At 46.0% G+C, this 20000-nt stretch overlaps 7 protein-coding genes across 34 annotated transcripts in view; 3 read left to right on the top strand and 4 right to left on the bottom strand.

Moving 5' to 3' along the window:
* The window catches only part of rab3da (RAB3D, member RAS oncogene family, a), a 10277-nt gene extending 8644 nt beyond the window's left edge, over window positions 1-1633 (bottom strand). Inside the window, exon 1 of the mRNA XM_042105393.1 lies at window positions 1204-1633. The gene's annotated coding sequence lies outside the window, so the exon portion shown is untranslated. The remainder of the gene's footprint in view (window positions 1-1203) is intronic.
* The window catches only part of LOC121719407 (NACHT, LRR and PYD domains-containing protein 3-like), an 851137-nt gene that overhangs the window by 66106 nt on the left and 765031 nt on the right, over window positions 1-20000 (top strand). The gene's annotated exons all lie outside the window — the stretch shown is intronic.
* Window positions 1-20000, top strand: part of LOC121719377 (NACHT, LRR and PYD domains-containing protein 12-like) — a 732803-nt gene that overhangs the window by 74965 nt on the left and 637838 nt on the right. The gene's annotated exons all lie outside the window — the stretch shown is intronic.
* On the bottom strand, window positions 3048-7748 carry pld6 (phospholipase D family, member 6). 2 transcript variants are annotated; one of them, XM_042105335.1, is made up of 4 exons: window positions 7683-7748; window positions 7104-7291; window positions 4899-5125; window positions 3048-3481 (listed from the first exon to the last, which is right to left on the bottom strand). In XM_042105335.1, the coding sequence occupies exons 1-4, from the start codon at window positions 7728-7730 to the stop codon at window positions 3138-3140; spliced, it is 807 nt and encodes a 268-aa protein (XP_041961269.1). In that variant the 5' UTR covers window positions 7731-7748; the 3' UTR covers window positions 3048-3137. The 2 variants fall into 2 exon arrangements, with proteins under 2 accessions (XP_041961269.1, XP_041961270.1); XM_042105336.1 differs by having other exon boundaries at window positions 4899-5104.
* Window positions 7880-12653, bottom strand: sde2 (SDE2 telomere maintenance homolog (S. pombe)). Its single transcript, XM_042105173.1, has 7 exons — window positions 12502-12653; window positions 12235-12352; window positions 11691-11802; window positions 10998-11167; window positions 10094-10217; window positions 9078-9519; window positions 7880-8549 (listed from the first exon to the last, which is right to left on the bottom strand). The coding sequence occupies exons 1-7, from the start codon at window positions 12601-12603 to the stop codon at window positions 8331-8333; spliced, it is 1287 nt and encodes a 428-aa protein (XP_041961107.1). The 5' UTR covers window positions 12604-12653; the 3' UTR covers window positions 7880-8330.
* Window positions 12858-13595, top strand: mrps28 (mitochondrial ribosomal protein S28). Its single transcript, XM_042105410.1, has one exon. The coding sequence runs from the start codon at window positions 12885-12887 to the stop codon at window positions 13455-13457; it is 573 nt and encodes a 190-aa protein (XP_041961344.1). The 5' UTR covers window positions 12858-12884; the 3' UTR covers window positions 13458-13595.
* Window positions 13771-20000, bottom strand: part of capn1b (calpain 1, (mu/I) large subunit b) — a 31539-nt gene continuing 25309 nt past the window's right edge. For both annotated transcript variants that reach the window (XM_042105059.1, XM_042105058.1), the window contains 11 exons: window positions 19843-19854; window positions 19522-19733; window positions 19334-19373; window positions 18932-18997; window positions 18226-18283; window positions 17970-18034; window positions 17426-17494; window positions 17155-17233; window positions 16804-16917; window positions 16490-16548; window positions 13771-15589 (listed from right to left, as the gene is read on the bottom strand). In XM_042105059.1, coding sequence (XP_041960993.1) covers window positions 15563-15589; window positions 16490-16548; window positions 16804-16917; window positions 17155-17233; window positions 17426-17494; window positions 17970-18034; window positions 18226-18283; window positions 18932-18997; window positions 19334-19373; window positions 19522-19733; window positions 19843-19854 — 801 coding nt within the window. In that variant the 3' untranslated portion in view covers window positions 13771-15562. The remainder of the gene's footprint in view (window positions 15590-16489; window positions 16549-16803; window positions 16918-17154; window positions 17234-17425; window positions 17495-17969; window positions 18035-18225; window positions 18284-18931; window positions 18998-19333; window positions 19374-19521; window positions 19734-19842; window positions 19855-20000) is intronic.

Below are 20000 nucleotides of genomic sequence, written 5' to 3'. Positions count from 1 at the left end.
GGCCCCATAAGCATCAGCAATGGCCACTGATTATTGCTGCAGCACTTCTACTGTACACGCACACACACAAACACACACACACAGCCAAACACACACACACAAACACACACACACAGCCACACACACACAGCCAAACACACGCACACCCCCCCCCCCCCGCACACACACACATACACACACACACACACAGCCAAACATACACACACACGCCCCCCCCTTGGGACTTGGTTAAGAGTGGGCTGCTCATTGCCAGGTTCTTCCCTGTGGCTCACACAGCTGCCTTATCAGCCACAGGCCTGAAAGTGCTGGATGTTGAAACATTGGGTGCTATCACTAATTCTTTGGACTATTAGCCAGACATGAAGCAAGCAGAGTGCACCACTGGGGATGAAGGCTAGTCTCTCCTACCAAGGAATTTCCCCAGACCCACTATAATAGGCTACACAATCGTGGGTTTAAAAAAAAAAAAAAAAAAAAAACAGGCGTCTACATGCCATGACCACCCACAGACACGTGGAGGTCCCCCTAAATAAAAGGCTCTAGTACTCATTATCCATTTCGCAAAGTTATCCATATTATAGCCTACTACAGCGACGACGACGAGGGAAAACGTAGCTGGTCATGTCGAAATGTGACGTGGTGTCGCCGTGACAACTACAGTCTAGCCTAGCAGTGGCTTGTTTGGGAACAGGGCGAAGCAGCAGCGCTAGCGGCTTGCGGGGAAGCCCTCTCAACAGGATATACCAGTCGGCCACACCTCTGGGAAGGAACACACTCACGAACAAACACACGCACAACCACACATACACACAACCACACACAAAAAGGATGCGTCATTCAGTAACTCAGTGGAAATAGCCAGACTTAAAACGCGGTCTTCATTATAACTCGATGAGTTACTAATTGGATAATTAGTGGTTTCCTGTGGCGCATGCAAATTGGTTAGCGACAGTCTCCAGCCAGACGTCTTTACGAAACATCTGTCCTCGCTTCTTGCTAGGATACTGTTTTCAAGAAGCTGCAGCTTAGAACAAAAGAGTCGTGATCACTAAGCTTACTGAAGTAGGACCAGAGCGCACTGGCTTAGAATTAAGTTGTAACACTTGCCGACGCTCTACCGGTGTCCATATGGTGCCCAACAGAGAGAAGTATTGGATAACGTTACGCAGCTGTTAACCAAAAATATTTATCTTAATATCATACCTTACTGATGTAGCGTGTCGATTTTGAACTCCCACTCCTTTGAAATATCTGAGGGGTTTCCTCTTCTTTCGTTCAATTTTTTCTCGCCTTCTTCAGACGACCGCATGTGACAGAGTGGTTACGCCGCTCTAAGCAACCGTAGGCTACTGTAACTTAGCCTCCACCGCTGGTAGGCTAACGTACTACACGCGTCCTCGCCCTGCACTTTGCCTTGTTCACGACGTCTCTCCTAACTGGGCAACCGATGGGAATGCGCCGCACTCGCTCGTCTCCACCGGATCCGTGAGCCAAGCGGAAGTTTGCCAACTGCACATCAGTCTTCTGCGTGACTTGAGGCGCGCCCAGGTCTGCCCCCACGATGGCTTTGATAGCTTCCTTGGCAGCTGTCTTTAGTCTGTGCGGTAGCCTTGGTTCGTTCTGTTAACGGTGCACACCACCTACAATCGGATTCTGAAGCGTTGTTGCTTAGACAAGCCAGAAAGATCTGCGCAGAGCAGCCACGACACGCAGGCTACTCCCAAGGCATGGGGATGGCCACACCATCGATGAATAAATATCACACCATAGGCAAATACATGTTTTTAGGACAAGAGTTAAATGCACACGTTGGCAAAATCAGTGCACACACAGAGCACCACGTCCTCCTTACTTCGTTGAAAAGTTTAACAGTGTTCACCAATAGGACATCTAAATGAGATGGTACATAGTAATACTAGCATATTATATACCACATATTATATACCTCTTACACTGACATTGGCAAAATATTTTCAGATTTTTAAAATCTAAAGTTCCATGTCTGTCATTCCTGTACTTTTTGCTTATATTTTGTTTTTTTGCCAAAGATTACAATATTGTTTTGCTATCAGTATTAATATAATTTGGGCAGATATTGTCACCGTGATGCTTATTTGCTTTCAGAGGTGCAGTAAATTAAATTGTTTTTGGGCAATCCGAGATACATTTTTCAATTTTTTAACGTTTTTGCGGGAGTATGTGTGTGGATGCTTTGGCCCTTGGTTTGGCATGCTTGACATAATCTGGCCCTTGGACTAAACTATTTTGGGGACCCCTGGTCTAAATAGTGTGCATGATGACAACCTGCATCTGACTGATTCTGGGGCAGCTGTGACTCTGGGTCAAACGCTACATGGTGATATCAGATGGATCGGTTGCATTAAGTGACTGGTGTGTTTTCACTGGTAAAGTATTCAATTGTCAGTTTAGGCAAATCGTTTGTGTTACCTAGGAACAAGATATAGCTTATTATGGTCTGAGCGTTGAGTTACGCTAAACTGCTGTGTTATTTCCAGTGTGATCCAAAGTGACTGGTGTGTTTCTGTCTTCACTGCACTACATTCGATTTATTCATAGCATCCAAAGTGACTTACAATATGAGAAATAACATACAAGCTACAACTCCACTACACTACACACTACACTACACTACACTACACTACACTACACTACACACACACACACACAAACACACAGCAGAATGTTTTAAATGTAATTTTATTGGCATATCCAAGCAAAGCTGGGACACCATAAATCTGGCAGCACGATACCCCATCCCAGACCCCTCTCTCTGGATGAAAATCTGGCCAGACACGACCCCCCCCTCTCTCTGGACCATAGTCTGTTTACTCTCCACCCACCACACGTTACGGCTCAGCTGGCTCAGCTATACCTTAACACACATCCTGCTCACAGTCAGTAGCCCAGCAAGACAAGTGATAAACATGAACTGAGTAATAACTCCAATTATTACTGTTTCGAAAAGGCACTATAGACAAAACATTCATTACAATCAGTGGAAATAATCTTAATAATCTGTTTTTTAAAAAAAAAAAAAAATACCCTTTCCTATTAAAACTAAAACATTTACAATACCATATAGTAGCTAACTACTAACATAAAAAAAAAACAAATCCTTAAAGCCCGCCTTCTTTAGCTTCCTGGCTGAGCTCTTCGCTCTTCCAGTCATGGCACTTGAACATCATTGGTCCACCGTTCCGCGCTCTGCCCTTCTGGTGGCTGTCGTGGACGGGCAGCACCTTGTGACGGGCGGGGTCGTTGGCCAACCACAGGCGCTGGAACTGGCCGCGGTAGGGCGCCACCACGGCCGGGTCGTCGGTCACCAGCAGGTTCTCCTGGTTGGACTGCACCGCCGTCATCGTCCAGTTGAGGGAGCCGCAGACCAGCAGGCGCCCGTCCACCACAGCGAACTTGTGGTGCATGTGGACCGCCCGGCTCAGCTCGTGACGCACGGGGACGCCTGGGACAGGGAGGAGGAGGTGGAGGAGGAGGAAGAGGAGGGAGGAGGAGAGGAGGAAGAGGAGGGACGAGGAGAGAGATCATTATTAGACCTGCAGGTGCGATGGAGAACTTGGTGGTCGGTCACCAGCAGGAAGGAGGAGGATGACACCAGGAGGAAGAGGAGGATGACATGGAGAGGTAAGAAGAAGAGAGAGAGAGGAAGAGGAAGATTACATGGAGCGGTAGAAGGAGAGGAAAATGAAGGAGAGAGGTGAATATGATTTACTATTCACAGCATGTTGTGGATGGTTTTATTGCAACTACTGATCCCAAGTAGCCTGACGAGCCAGACCCACATTAAAATGTAGGGTCTGGACACTCACCGTTCGCAGTGCTCAGTCCGAGGGGCGGGATAATCAGTTGTCTTTCAAATTCCCTCTGCACGCAATAGGACAGCGGCAGCGCTATGAGTCCCATGCATTTCCCACCAGCGGAGCTAGTTGGCTAGTTCAAACATTTGCCAACTTAATAAAAGCTTAACTGTCACACTGTTCGCCAGCAGCAACATCCATCTTATTTGTTTTCAAGTAGCAGGGAATTCAAGCCAAACTGTTGCAACTCTGCCATCAATCATTATGTTAAGCCCACCTAACGACTCTATACACGATTTCATTGGCCTGATTAAGTTTCGATTTCTGGAGCTCACAAGCCAACGGAGAGTTGCTAGACTAGCCCTGGCAGCAAATGTAATTGCATCTAGATTTCTAGGCTAGATCCCAAGGTCTACCAGCTGAGCTAGAGCAACACACACACCCACACACACACAAACACATCAGGAGCCCATAACTCAACCTCAACAGTAGTAGAGAAAGAAGAGAAGAGAGAGAAGAACCGTGCCAGGGGAATTCTTACAATCATATGCTTTGTCCAGAGGAGACTGTGCGGGACATTGTGGATTTGTTACAGACATTCCACTGACTCCCTATAGGATGGGAGTAGGTGACGAACCCCCCCCCCCACACACACACACACACACACACACACACACACACACAACACAGTCCACATGACATTAGAATTTCTTACTCACTCACACTCTCTCTCTCACACACACACACTGTGTCCATGACATTAGAATTTCTCTCTTTCTCTCTCTCTCATGACATTAGAATTTCTCTCTCTCTCTCTCTCACACACACACACACTGTGTCCATGACATTAGAATTTCTCTCTTTCTCTCTCTCTCTCTCTCTCATGACATTAGAATTTCTCTCTCTCTCTCTCTCACACACACACACACACAGGTCCATGACATTAGAATTTCTCTCTCTCTCTCTCTCTCTCTCTCTCTCTCTCTCTCTCTCTCTCTCTCTCACACACACACACACACACACACACACACACAAACGGGTCCATGACATTAGAATTTCACACACCTGCTTTCCGCAGCATTCCTATCTGTGATCCAGTGATGTACATGTAGTCGCGATCGACGATGACGCGCACGCACACGCCCCTGGCGTGCAGGTGAAGCACAGCGCGGCTCAGCTCCATGTTGGAGAAGCTGAACACACACACGTCCAGGGAGACGCGCGCCGACAACAGGTGGAACAGCAGCCGGGAAAACGAGTCGTCCTTCAGGCTGTGAGACATACCACACGGGCTACAGAGACAAATAGAGAGAGAGGGAGAGGAGAGATCCTACATCTGGGATGTATATAAGTAAGTATAAGTATATATACTCTTTTGATCCCGAGAGGGAAATTTGGTCTCTGCATTTATCCCAATCCGTGAATTAGTGAAACACACCAGAAACTTTCTAATGTGGAGACACAGCACTCAAAAATACTGCATAGAAATGCATGGGGCTAGTTTGTCACGCCAATATGGCTGTTGTCTACACATATCCCACCCCTTCCTCGGCAAAACGTTGACATGTGAATACATTGAGCCAATCATGTGGTGTGATGTGAATACATTGAGCCAATCATATGGTGTGTTGTGAAGACATCGTGCCAATCATGTGTTGTGATCTCGCCCGCTGGAGCAAGATTGGTGTCGTGAAGCCTTGCGCACGTGCATTTCTGCCGAAATGGATGCCCGACGAGGGCCCAAAAAGCGTTGTCAAATGGCCGCCAAGTAGAGGGACTTGCCTAAAAGGACTTTGAACACACTCAGCACACAGTGAGCACACAGTGAGGGGAAGCACACACTAATCCCGACGCAGTGAGCTGCCTGCAACAACAGCGGCGCTCGGGGAGCAGTGAGAGGGTTAGGTGGCTTGCTCAAGGGCACTTTAGCCGTTCCTACTGGTCGGGGTTCGAACCGGCAACCCTCCGGTTACAGGTCCGAAGCGCTAACCAGTACGCCACGGCTGCCTGCATGGAGGATGTCAAAGCCAGTTAACGTTAATCCGAAACGGAGGCCATTAAAGATTAACCTGACCCTAGCCAGATGAATTTTGTTCCGCTTAGCTCCGCCTAGCTTCACTCACATCCATCTGGGACCTCTTCCATTGAGAGTGATTTCTGCAACCAATTTTATGGTACAGCCAACCAGGACGCAGGGCGGGAGTTTCATAGATGTGACATAGCGTAGAAGCGACTGTGAGACTGTTATTAGCGTCACGGGTTGGCTTCGATGTGAGTGGTTGAAGTAGCACGTCAATAGATGACGGACAAGTGGCTTATTCAATCATATGCAAGCATTTTTTGATTAGGCCCAGCCTTCTGAAGCAACACTTCAATGGATCGGTTCCAGATGGATGAGTGGAGCTAGGCGGGGTGAAATTCATCTGGCGAGAGTCAGGTTAATTAAATATGCCATGATATTAAATATTGATGATATTAAAGATTAAAGAATGACAATAATGATATTAAAGATTAAAGAATGGCAATAATGGAGGGACATGCAGCTTATTAAGATATGGAATGGAACGGGATGTAAAGTGAGGAAGGGAAAAGACCCTCAGAAATGTGAATTCATTTCATGTTCACAAGACATGAGGCCACACTTATACCTTTACTTAATACTTAATGCTTTATAATCAATACTTGTATAATGGCTGCCCCCTCAGGTGCTGGTGCAGTGGAGGGACTTAATGCCTTATAATCAATACTTGTATAATGGCTGTAACCCTATTACGTCAACCCATTCTTGCACCGATATATTTTTTTTAATATTACCTAGCCTACACTCTTATATGTCCATATTTATTTTATGCTGGTCTCTAGACTTTATTCTTGCACTGTTGCACTGTTGGACTTACTCATTTGCACCATCACCATGACACTCACTCTCACAGAGAGCACCTTACCTTAATATGCACAGAGAATCACAGACTCACAGTCCCTGCCTGTCATTGCAAGCGCCTCATGCTTAATCACCCCTAAGCACACTATGTGGATACTGTTTTAGACTTGATTTAGATTTAGTGTTATTTAGTATAATTTGCATTTCTTTATCTTCTACTGTCCTTATTGCTTAGTTGTGTTTTTTTTAATATTATATACTTTGATTACTTGTTCTGCTGTTAGTGAATGTTGTGTGTGGTGTCTGTATGCTACTGAGACCTTGAATTTCCCCTTGGGGATCAATAAAGTATCTATCTATCTACATAAAAGAAGAATAAGACTGTTTACCAAGGTTGTTTGGATGCATCTCCTGAAGCAAACAGTCTCTCCACACAACTGGACTCGCAGGGGAAGAAGAGCACCTCGGTGACCCGAGCAGCGGGCTTCAGGCGTCGGTAGAGCCAGCGCAACCACTCGATGCCGAGGGTGAGACCAACCACACCCACCCCCACCAACTTCAGCACCTCCGACGCCGACTAGTGAGGGAGAGAAGATGGTGAAAGGCAGGTTTTGGAACAAGTGTGAGAAGAAAGTTACAAAGCGAGACCGCAATGCATGCATATTCATTTCACCCGTTAACCAGCGATGCACCGAACAGATTAAATAAATCTAGCCACAGTAGGCTACAACGGTCTGTTAAACCCCTGCTAGATGCTACGTCTAAATGGTGCTATACGCCGTTAGCTAGTATCTAGCTAACTAGCTGACCATCTTGCAACTGTGCTGCTAACATTTGCTTGCTGGTAAAGTTTCTTGCACACACACGACAGACAAATTCACGCAGTCATCCCTATATGTTGCCATTAAGGTAAATGGTTGAACAGGATTTAATGGTATCAGAAAAGAAACCCATACGGTAAGACTTACCGGCATTTTAACAACTTGTGGATATCGGTGTACGTACGAACTGACCATGCAGTATAGACTGGTTGTTTGTCGCCCACTGCAGGTCGGAGTAAATACGCAATAGATGGAACATTTAATGTCACTGGCTACGTATATTTGGGTTATGGCTTTATAGTGGTATATATTCACTGTACAAATAAAACTAATTAGACAAAGGATTTAAGAAAAAATGTTTTTGTTTATTCAGTTATAAATGTAATATCTGTACAACTGAACATATGGACATAAAACCCATACATCTGGTTTCCCCACAAGCATATATGGAATCACATTGGAGCCAAAGTGCCCCCTTTACCTATTTACAAATCAGCAGAATTGTGAATCAGAAATACAGAAAAGACACCGTCAAGACAATACTGCAGCAAATACATCTGATTTCTCTGACCTTTCCGCTAAACAAAACAATACTTAAAAAGAATATGGGTACATGATCTAAAAACTAAAAAAGAAATGCTGAAAAAAATAACTGAATCTGGCAGACTCATCAGGACCCAAGATCCATATTCCCACACAAACCCATTCTGACACATCCTGGAATATCTAGAACACTTTAAATAATCTAGTTAATCCAGCTCCCGCTTTTTTAAAGCCAGGGTCCCTCTCAGTCTCTCATTTCTTCTTGCCCTTGGCAGGCTTGGCGAGGAGGGCGGGGTCGATCTGGTTGGGGGCGAGGCCTCGGACGGAGAAGAGGCGGGCGGCACGCTCCTGCAGCGTCCCTCCGCACTTCATGCCGCGCTCCATCAGCGCCCCCTTCAGGCGGTCCAGGCCCATGGCCTCCAGCTGCTCCACGCTGTCCACCGCAGACAGGTCCACAGGGCCCGCAGGAACCTACACACACACACACACACAGCAACATTTTAAATTCCTGTCATTTAAACATCATTAAATAAATAAATAATAAAAGATACAGAAAAAGAGAGAGGGAGAGAGAGAGATGACTACCACTACTACAAAGAGATACATGAGAAAGTATCTCATACTTTCTTTGCTACTCAAAGAAGAAAAATAAATACATGTACATTTTTAAAAATTTGACAGTTAAGTCAGTCAAAAGTCAAGCCATCGGAAAAAACTTCCAGTAGACTTATCCAAACACGATCAATTTCAGCAGACCTGGACAATTTTCGGTTTACTGCAAATGCTTTGGTTCCAAACAGCACATACTGTGCAGACCTTGCCCCAATTTTGCAAATATGGCTGATCAATCAATTTGGGTTTCAACTCTTCATGACGCCACACTGCCCATATCAGTGCTCCTCAGAGTCTCACCTCTGGTTCTGCACTCTTTAGAATCTCACCTCTGGTTCTGCACTCTTTAGAATCTCACCTCTGGTTCTGCGCTCTTTAGAATCTCACCTCTGGTTCCGTGCTCTTGGTGCTGCTGCTGGCCGCCTCCTGTGATTCGGTGTCCATCTTCTCCTCCGGCTTCTCAGTCTCTGCCTCCACCTCAGCCTGCGCAGGCCCTGCAGCCTGGGCCTCGCCTGATGCCGGAGTCCCCTCCTGGGCCTCCTCCTGCTGGGGAGCTTCTCCCTGGGATTGCCCAGGATGGGGCTCCTGTGCTGGGCTTCTCTGAGGGGAGCTGGCCCCTGAGCTGGAGGAGGAGGAGCTGCTGGGACTCTCCTGGGACGTGTGGGGGGTGATGTGGGCGACAGCTGCTGCTGCTGCTGATTTAGGTGCAGTATATCCTCCTGAACTGCAGGAGGCGCTAGATGACGCACACGGGGAAGCGCCATCATCGCCGTCATCACTGGCGGAGTCACTGTCCACGTCGGAGCCAGCCAGGTCTCCCATACCAGTCCTGACACACAGAAAAAAAGAACAAAATGTTATTGAATTCCTCAATACAGATTCAATTCCATAATTCACCATCGCAGATAACGAAGGGTTAGAAACTCAGGAGGGTGGCAAGCTGGAGTCACTATGCTGACTGTAGTAAATGAGCATTACTGCAGAGCCGCTTCTACTTCAAATGCATAATGCTAGTCACCACAACAAAATTACATTAGAAGCAGGACCAGCATCTTAACAGAGAGAGAGAGAGAGAGAGAGAGAGAGAGAGAGAGAGAGAGAGAGAGAGAGAGAGAGAGAGAGAGAGAGAGAGAGAGAGAGAGAGAGAGAGAGAGAAAGAAAGAAAGAAAGAAAGAAAGAAAGAAAGAACGAACGAACGAACGAACGAACGAACGAACGAACGAACGAACGAACATGTGAGGGAGGAACACTAGCAGACGTGGTACTGGGAAGAGAGCTCCGTTTGTAGAGTGCCATTGATGGTCAGCTTGAGTGAGTGAGTGAGTGAGTGAGTGAGTGAGTGCAAGTTCCAGATCCAGACATGTTTATTCTGAAGGCTACAGTGCTGCTGACGGCAGACCCACCAGAGGCACTTCTTCTTGCCAGGCCTGGGTGCGCTGGTGGCTTTAGGGACTGTAGCAGCCGCGGGGCGTTTGCGGCTGGGTCCCTCATCAGCCTGCACCAGGCCACTGGAGGCCGCCTGCATCCCTGCAGCAGGAGAGAGGAAACTCAGTTTACGTTCTGATTATAGGATCTGACTAGTTTTACACTAGAGGCCGCCTGCATCCCTGCAGCAGGAGAGAGGAAACTCAGTTTACTTTCTGATTATAGGATCTGACTAGTTTTACACTAGAGGCCGCCTGCATCCCTGCAGCAGGAGAGAGGAAACTCAGTTTACGTTCTGATTATAGGATCTGACTAGTTTTACACTAGAGGCCGCCTGCATCCCTGCAGCAGGAGAGAGGAAACTCAGTTTACTTTCTGATTATAGGATCTGACTAGTTTTACACTAGAGGCCGCCTGCATCCCTGCAGCAGGAGAGAGGAAACTGATTATAGGAACTCTCTGATTATAGGAACACATCTGCTGTGGATCTGACTAGTTTCACACTAGAGGTATAACAATGCCAGACAAAATCTGGACACAGTTCATCAACATGTACAAAACAAGAGCAATTCATTCTAAAACGCCAACTTATTTACAGATCAGCACTGTTACCAGACCAGTGTTTCCCATACATTCACTTATTTGTGGCGGCCCACCACAATATCAACATTGACCACCACACAATGATTTTTCAAATTGTACTAAATTGTGCTTAAATGTGGTTAGCGTCATAACCATGCTGCGCTAATTTGCTAAAAACTGTTGCATTCAAATTAATTATGCAAACCTACCACCACAAATAGAATTCAATTCTGTGGGAAACACTGCAGACGGTTTTTGGACACAGCACATGGTCCGGTGTAAGAGAGCGGTTTGTCGTACCTCTGAGGACGGAGTCCTCGAGCCGCTCGGAGAGGTCGTGGCACTGGCGCTCGTAGTCGGGGTCGCTGAAGTAGTGTTTGGGCTCGGCCAGCTTCCTCTGCAGGCGGTCCAGACGCCGCTGCTCCTTCTCCGCCTCGCGGTCCGCCTGCTTCTTCAGCCACTCCGCCATCCTGGAACAGACACAGGTCCAGGGTCAGAGGTCAGCTCTAACGGCTAACCCTCACACACAGAACTGGAGTCAGTCAGACAGTTGAGGCTTCCGCTTTAATGACTGAGTCTCAAACGCATGCCTGGTGTCAGTTTGTTAACGTTACTGTTATTGTTTTGAAATCTGTGTTATGTGTAAATGGCCCTGTGTAGTTTTGTTATTAGTATATGTCTAACAATACCATTTCCCAATGTCTTGTGCAACTAAAGCCATCCTTACACCAGAAGACTTTGATGAGATTTTGGAAAGATTCTTGAAAGATTGTAGTCTTTTGAGTAAAGCTTTAATGGGGGACATCAGTTAAAACACTCCAGCCTCTAAAGAATCTTTCCCAAATCTTTTCAAAGTCTTCTGATGTGTGGGTAGCATTAGTAAAACTTTTGTGTTTTCAAGCCCCCTGTATCAGTCTCTGAAGCTTTGTTCAATAGACAGCAAGAAACCACAGATGAGCCTGTGCATTGCTCCACAGCTCCGTAAAGACTTACTCTTTCTCGTGATTGACATCACGCAGTCTTCGGCCACTCAGGTCCCTGCAGGCCTCACGGTTAGTGGTCTTCTCTATCTGCGCCCCCAGAGCTCGGAGCATGGACCCGAAACCTGTCACAAGGAGCGGGAGAGAGGCACCATGAACCTCGGATGCTTGTGATATGTTTCATGAAATCACAAGTTACATTTCATTTCCTCCTGCTTGACTTTACTGCAGCATCTTCTGAAGTCTACAATACACACACACTCAGGCCACCCATAGACTGTAAAAAATAACCTTGAGAATGACCAGGACATGACGTGCAATGTGTGTGCTATGAGTATGTGCCGTACAGGAACTTGGTAGCAGCTACAGATGTGGTATAATGGCATATAATCAGAGCCACCGACGCGACATGTCTGTTTAAATATAACAGCTACACTCTTTCCACCTATCCTTAATGTAACGTGGACGCGTTGGTTATGCAGCCAGCAAGACAGCTTAGCTGTCCACTGTCCTTTCTACTATGCGTTACGGGCTAACATTGCTCCAGCTCTACCAACCTCCTTTCCCACCGAACAAGCGAGGCTCCAAACGATACACAGCCCCAGTCTGAAGTTGCTCTTCACCGGACGACAGCCTGCCATTGTTTTTAACGTAGAAGTCGGCTGTTGGGATACCCTAAAACGGAAAAAAGTTCATCATAACAAACAATTGCAATACATAACGTTAGCTATCTAGCTAACAAGTTAGCATCGTTCGCGTTAGCGCTAAATAATCAGTCAAACTGAAAACAAGTAACGTTATAATACGAACATATGACCACTTACATCTTCAAGTGTAAATAGCTCGATTAAATTTTGAACAGTCGATCCTGGAAGAAACGTTAAACTCCTCGATTGAAGAGAGGGAGAAATCACAAACACCTCCATGTTGCTTGACTGAATGTTTCTTTTCCGGTACGGTAAGCCAGAGGGACATATGTAACAAAAAACGTCACAGGAAGCCAGTGGTGCTTTGTGCATCCAATGTTGCTTCATCTTAATGTGAAATTTAAACTATGTATTGATTTTGAGATTCATATTAAAGGCGATACAAACATCGTCTCACTTTATTATCAAGGGTTTTTGAATATGTTGTCTCAATCCTGTCTTTATTTACTTCGCGTAAAAAAGTACCCATAATGCTTAGCGCCAAATCAACCAAAGCAAAAATGGCTGCGGTGTACAAGGTTGCATGCCGCTTGGGCAGCGGTAACGTTAAATGCATAGTTCCAAGACAACGTTTCTATACGCATAGGAAACTCTACAGCAGTGATTCCAGCGTCCCGCCGGCCGGACAAGGTGAGACAGAACCCCAACAGCCTTCTGCCGAGAAGCCAAAGAGTGGGTTTGCTGTTGCATACGAGCTTCACACGGATCTCCAGCAGAAGCAGGAAAGCACTTCCTCTAGCCGTGTCGGCTCAACGAGGGACGAGACGTCCTTCGCCTCGTTGTTACGACACTCTCCGCTGGTCCAGATGGGTCCGGCGAAAGACAAAATTGTAGTGGGTAAAATCTTTCATATAGTCCAGGACGACCTCTACGTCGACTTCGGTGGCAAGTTCCACTGCGTTTGCAAGCGACCGTCGGCTGACGGTGACAAGTACCAGCGGGGAACCAGGGTAAGAATTCGCATGGAGGACCTGGAGATGACATCCCGATTCTTGGGGGCAAATACAGACACAACTCTGCTGGAGGCCGAGGGTTTTCTTCTGGGACTTGTAGATACCAAGGCGAAAGCCTAGACTAAGTGGATTCCTTCCTAAAGACTCATGGCTGGACTCCGCATTCCCTCTGGCAATGCAATGCAATTCATCAGTGAGCTCTGAAATTGTTATATTTGTAAATTCTTCGCCATTATATTAAACTCACGTCTATCATAACTGTTCGTGTTATACGCAATAATTGAGTAGGCTACTCTGTTACTGGGATTGCCTCAAAAATGATTTGTCTTTACCAGACAGTCAACTGTCTTAACATTTTAAGTTATTGTTCCCCAAAACAAACAAACTGGGGTAAAAGTTGTGCTTTTGCTTGTGTACAATCACACCACAATCATTCAGGGTTTGGTGTCAGGTTTATTTAAAATTTTTGCTCAGCAGGTTAGTCCATCACAGCAGTTCATTCTGACAGTGCAGGTAGGTAGAATGGCATAATAATAGTACGACTCTACTTGTATGTAATGTTCCACCAAATATCTTTTCCTCACACTTATTCCAAAGTGACACATTTTCAATGTAGGCTTTATTTGGCAGATATAAATCCTTACCTTACAGTGACCACAGATACATATTAAGGCCAAAGATCCCAAGGAATGCTTACTTTATCCCAAATGCGTGCTTTAGCGACAAACCTTAATGTGTTAACTCCAAGCAAGTTTTAAGATTCTGAAACAAGATCCCCATAATAGTTGGTTTTGTGAGCTACAAAGCTATATTAGGCTTTCAGGGCTCTTCTAATGGGAGCTCATAACTACTTACTCCGATTGAAATAACCCATGTTTGAGGTTTGTCACGACTCCATACATTTTGAACACCCTCTTGATCACCTTGTGGTGCAGGGCAGTATTCACCAAGCATCGCTGGCTGTTTGGAGTCACTTATTTATCAGCTTGCTTATCCGGTCAGTCACAACACAACACACTTGTCCACTGCATGCTCTTGCTTCAGAAACTTCTACGGTAGCATCTGTTACAATTTGAGTGTAAGCTTGTCTTATGCAAACCAAACTCGGCCTGAGCTTACAGAAAGCTTGAAGAAGAGGAACGACAATAAAGAAAAACCTGCAACTCGACAATGGGGAAATTCTACCATGTGATGTTATGATCGTTGCTTCCTAAGCATCTATTTAGCTTACTGGTTCCTATACATTCTCATGCTACTAAAAGACATGCAGGGGGGCTACTAGGACCTCCGGCACCTTTTCATATGCACAAACTCCCCATGGTGAGGGGTTAGCCACTGTTGATGCTACGCTACACTACTAGCATTTGCCTGTTCAGTGTAAGTCAGTTATGTGTACTGTGAGTGGAGGCGAAAGGCTACTGTGATGACAGTCAGTTTCCCTCTATAATGAGGGAGAGAGAGATAAATACAGTTTAAAGATTAAATCAAATAAAAAATATAATAGATCAAAATATTATTAGAAGAGTAATGAAGAAAAAAGAGGGTGACGATTCCTGTGAAGGTGGAGGCTTCAGCCTCACTAGAGATTTACCTTCCTCTCAATGATGGAGAGAGTGTGAGAGAGAGAAAGACAAAAGGTAATTATCATTTCCCTTTTTTTTAGAAATCCTCCCTTCCTTCTCTTTCTGTCCTAGCCCCTCCCTCTAATAAAAACATGGATGAAACAAGGAAGGCATCAAGGACAGACCTCCATGACAAATGAGAGATGCTTAAAAGATGAAAAGAATAATAAAAACGGAGAGATGGCTAGAGAGAGAGAGAGAGAGAGAGAGAGAGAGAGATGTAAACCCAAGCGCAAAAGGAGAGACATTGACAGAGTGAGAGACGGCGGTGGGCAGTAAGGCAGTGTGTATTTGGTATCCGAGTAGAGCAGTGCCCCCTACTGGACAGGAGGACTCTGGAGGTCAGTCAGGCCTGAGGGGGGCGACATCCAGTGGAGCAGAAGCAGCAGGGGGCAGGTAGGGCGCCCTCTGGTGGAGACGTGGAGTATTTAATAGGTTAGGAGGGGATTCAGGGAGGGGACTCTGTGTTGAAGATATGGCAAGGGTGGCACTACTTAAGGGAGGGGGTATTTATTGTTGGGTAAGCGCAGTGGGTGGTGTTGGGGTAGAGGGGGGTGTAGAGCTCCTCTGGGGGGTCTCTGGGTGCCGTCTTGGTCTCCTCCTTCAGCCACACATGCTCATGTACAGCCACTGAGGAAGAGAGAAGGAGAGGAGAGGAGTCAGCACAACACAGCATCGCACGCACGCACGCACGCACGCACACACACACACACACACACACACACAGTAACAGAGAGAGAAGGAGAGTCAGCAGAACAACAACACTCCTACCAGAGCCCTCATCTTACTAACGTTAACTCCTCAGGAAGAGAGGGAGAGGAGAGAAGAGAAGAGTCAGCAGCACAGCATAGGAACACAGGGGTCACATCTACAACACCTCTACTGCAGCTCTAACTTCACTAACATCCATTCATCAGTGCACTTACTTGATCACAGCGTGTTCAAATCTAGGGCAGGGGCACTAGGTAGACAGCAGGTCTTTGCCAGACCTGACTAAGGTCTGGCAAAGACCAGGGCCCATTTAGCTGTAGTACACCAAGGTGCTGACAGCCCCTACAACATCGGCCTGTTTCCCCAACATCATCAGCCTGTTTACCGTATATTGATTAATCCAAGTGCGAGGCTAAAAGTTTTTTCTCAACGGGGATCATATTCCTCAAAGTTATTTCAGCTTAATCCGTGTACGGGAACCCGACCTTGTGGCTTCAGTTCCACAGTAGCACAAAGGAGCTACTGAGGACAACTCGGTACTGCACATGGCTTTGTATGAGAGCGTCTGCTACATGAATGTAAGAGTGTTTAGCACTACCGTAATTTCCCAACTATACATTGATTCTACAAAAATTCTTCAGCCATGAGGTTAATACACGGGGGCAGTTAATATGGTATTAATATAGTCCTGTTTTTTGAACTTGCATAAAACACTATCCTGCGGTTTATACACAATGCAGTTAATACACCGGAAATTAATGCATGTGTGAGAGTGTTTGCTGAATGGCCGCTGAATGTGTGCAACACGGCGCTGGTCACCTCGGTCAGGTTGAGCTCTGCCACACCTGTGCCATCCCTGTCCAGCTCCCGGAAGGCCTCTGCAAACACACAAACAAACACACAAACAACATCGGTCATCATCAGGCATTAAGAGTCAGTCAGAGCAGTGAGCGAATCCTACTTCAACATCGTCTGCATCACGAGCTTGAGCACACAGTGAGTCTTATAGAGTAGAGTGACTCATATCTCAGTAGAGATCTGAAAAAAATAAATAAAATATATGTATGTATGTATGTATGTATGTATGTATGTATGTATGTATATATACAGTGTTTTCTAGTGCAGACACGTACTGTACATGGCCTCCAGCTTGACCAGGCAGCACACAAAGTTGTCAAAGTCAATGGTCTCGTTATCAGCGTAGCGGGCCACCAGCACCTGAGTCAGCTTGTTGTTAAGCATAAAGCCTGAAGAGAGACAAAAACACACACACACAAACACACACGTTACAGACCAAACCTGAAGATCAGTTTGACTTCCATGTGTGTATGTGTATCAGTCTGTGATCCATAGAAATGTATCAACTATATAATCATTGATATATCGTTCTCCCAGGATTAAATGACAAATTGTAACCTCTCTAAATAAATAGAGAGAGAGAGAGAGAGAGAGAGAGGGAGGGAGAGAGAGAGAGGAAGAGTCACCTGCATTCTCCATGGCCATCCTCATCTCATATGAGCTCATAGCGCCAGACTTATCCAGGTCATATTGCCTGAAGATTCCCTGCGGAGACACAGTACATACAATACACACACACACACACACACACACACAGACAGACAGACAGACAGACAGACAGACAGACAGACAGACACACACTTAGATGATCTTCCGCTCCAACTGATATATTTATTTTACTTTACTCAAGAATAACCCATCCGATTAATTCTGGGGAGGTGAGGGTCATCTTCTCACCAGCCACTTCCTGATCTTGTTCCACAGGATCTGGAACTCCACGATGCCCAGGCGAGCACTGCCGTCTTTCTGGGGTCAGAGGTCAAGGAGCTCTGCAGGCCACGTCCAGGACAGAGTTTAACGCCATCATTTGGGCTTTTACTGGGCATTTAGCTGAAGCTTTTATCCAGAGGGACGTCCAGTGAAGTGACCACCCCCCTTTGAACACACGCACACTAGACCACCACCATCCCCCCACCACTAGCAGCTTCTTTCAAAAATGTATTAATAACTATACAATATGTAGATGTATAATGTGGTAAAGTGCCTTGCTCAGGACTGCTTCCTAGGACTGAATTCACCATCTTCAGACCAGGTGTGGAATCCTAATGTAAAGCTCCTAACGTGAAAGCCGTACCAACAGCCAGAGAAGGATTATACTACTACATGATAATATCTTTTCTCATATCATACTGTATTATGAGAGACCATGATGTGTGGAATCCTAATGTAAAGCTCCAGTAAAAGGCCAGTGAGAGCCATATCAACGGTCAGACAAGGATACGTCCATGAGACTGATCATCCCACGACACGACTCCATGCTGAAGCCGTCGGTCTTCAGGTCACGGTCTGGAGGAGAGAGGGAGAGAGAGAATGAGAGAACGAAAGACACCAGCAGACGTGATACTGGGAACAGAGATCCGTTTGTAGAGTGGCATTGACGGTCAGCTTGTTCGGGGTGTGTGTGTGTGTGTGTGCGTGTGTACGTGTGTGTGTGTGTGTCTGTGTGAGTAAGAGAGAGAGAGAGAGAGGTTCCTTACGTTTGGACACGACTCTGTTGAGGATGGTCCTGAGCTCCCGTACGGAGATCTCCATGTCCTGGAACAGACACACACAAACACGCACACAAACACACACACACGTTTATCTCCTCATGGTTCGACTTTCTTTTTCTTACACAAACAGACACAAAGAGTTCATTGTTACAGCAGCTCTATCTACTGTATGTGTACTAATCGACTATGACTACAGGTCCATCACTATGACTACAGGTCCATCACTATGACTACAGGTCCGTCATGTTTACATGTCCAGTATGTTGAACATGGTGTTTAGTTTTCCGCCCGCCATATTGAAATAGTCACCGCAGAGGGACATCCTGGCCATATTGAAATAGTCACCGCAGAGTGTCCTGGCCATATTGAAATAGTCACCGCAGAGGGACATCCTGGCCATATTGAAATAGTCACTGCAGAGGGACATCCTGGCCACTACATTGCCGTCTCCCAGACTCGTTCATGCAAGTCATACCAATAGCAAGATGATTCTACTTCCTCTATTAATAATTATTTTGTTCTCTAATAATCCTCTAATAATGGTTATTTTGTTTTTTTATTTAGGCCATATGACGTTTCTATAATTCATTTCATAATTCATTTCAATGTTAAGGTAATGTTTACTGAGGTCATTGTAAGTCACATTGGACAAAAGTGTCTAAGAACCATAAACATAAACGTAAACAGTCACCTCTCCAGAGAGCTGAGCAAACATGGTCCTGAAGGAGTCGTCAATGTCCTCCTCTGAGATCTCCTCCTGTGACAGGGGTAGGGCACACACACACACACACACACACACACACACACACACACACACACACACACACACACACACACAGACAGACACACACATCAAAACACATAGTTTGTACGTGATTCTGAGTAAGTCTATGGGATTTTGTGTAAGTCTATGGGATTCTGTGTAAGTCTATGAGATTCTGTGTAAGTCTATGTGATTTTCTGTGCAAGTCTATGTGATTTTCTGTGTGAGTCTATGGGATTCTGTGTGAGTCTACGGGATTCTGTGTGAGTCTATGTGATTGTGTGTGAGTCTATGTGGTTATTTGGGGTTCTGTGCTGGGGTCCTCCTCACCTCCTCTTCGATGTTGAAGGTCACGTCATCGTCCATTTCCCTGAAAGAAAAAGACGTAAGAACTGAGTGTGTTGATTCACACGGCAGCACTAGGGGAAGTATTCATTTCCAACACACACACACACACACACATACATAACAAAACTACAACTCCCACAATCCCCCTCTGCCCCAGCGGCCCAACTCACTGAGTGTCTGACTGCTTCTCAGTGAAGACGCGCAGCACAAAGTCGGCCTCCTTGCTGGGCTCGAAGGTGGACGGCACGATGAGGTACTCGCCCGGCGGCAGGCGGATGCGGTTGCTGACCTCACGCAAGTTGATGAAGGTCTCGGAGCGCGCGCACGACGAGTGGCGCAGGAAGAAGTCCTTCTTCATGTGAACGCTCGGACACCCATGGAACTACGGGTAACGGCAGGGGGGATTAGAGGGTGTGTGTGTGTGTGTGTGTACACATGTGTGTCTTTTAGAGGGTGTATGTTGGAGGTTATTTTAATACAATACGACTTACCTCTTCAGGGATCTGCAAACCGAGAAGGAAAGGAGAGGGGAAAAAATAAATAAATAATAAAACACTGATCGTCACAGCAGCAATGCAGCCACACAAGAGCAGAGACACACACACACACTTCCTATGACGCTATAATGTGTATTAACCAGTCTCCTACT

Source organism: Alosa sapidissima, chromosome 9 (assembly GCF_018492685.1).
Source record: "Alosa sapidissima isolate fAloSap1 chromosome 9, fAloSap1.pri, whole genome shotgun sequence".
NCBI lineage: Eukaryota > Metazoa > Chordata > Actinopteri > Clupeiformes > Clupeidae > Alosa > Alosa sapidissima.
The sequence above is the reverse complement of the archived record's forward strand: the minus strand, read 5'-3'. Positions and strand labels throughout refer to the sequence as shown.

Bases quoted from the DNA above. Each gene is read 5' to 3' on its own strand.
- pld6 (XM_042105335.1), bottom strand. From the start codon at position 7,730: ATGGTCAGTTCGTACGTACACCGATATCCACAAGTTGTTAAAATGCCG. The intron at 7,292-7,682 runs GTAAGTCTTACC...CTCCCTCACTAG, and splicing joins CACAAGTTGTTAAAATGCCG to TCGGCGTCGGAGGTGCTGAA. The intron at 3,482-4,898 runs GTGTGTGAAATT...TCCCTGTCCCAG, and splicing joins AGGAATGCTGCGGAAAGCAG to GCGTCCCCGTGCGTCACGAG.
- sde2 (XM_042105173.1), bottom strand. From the start codon at position 12,603: ATGGAGGTGTTTGTGATTTCTCCCTCTCTTCAATCGAGGAGTTTAACG. The intron at 11,803-12,234 runs GTTGGTAGAGCT...TCCTTGTGACAG, and splicing joins CTTGTTCGGTGGGAAAGGAG to GTTTCGGGTCCATGCTCCGA. The intron at 8,550-9,077 runs GTGAGATTCTAA...GTGTGTGTGTAG, and splicing joins CCAAGAGCACGGAACCAGAG to GTTCCTGCGGGCCCTGTGGA.
- mrps28 (XM_042105410.1), top strand. From the start codon at position 12,885: ATGGCTGCGGTGTACAAGGTTGCATGCCGCTTGGGCAGCGGTAACGTT.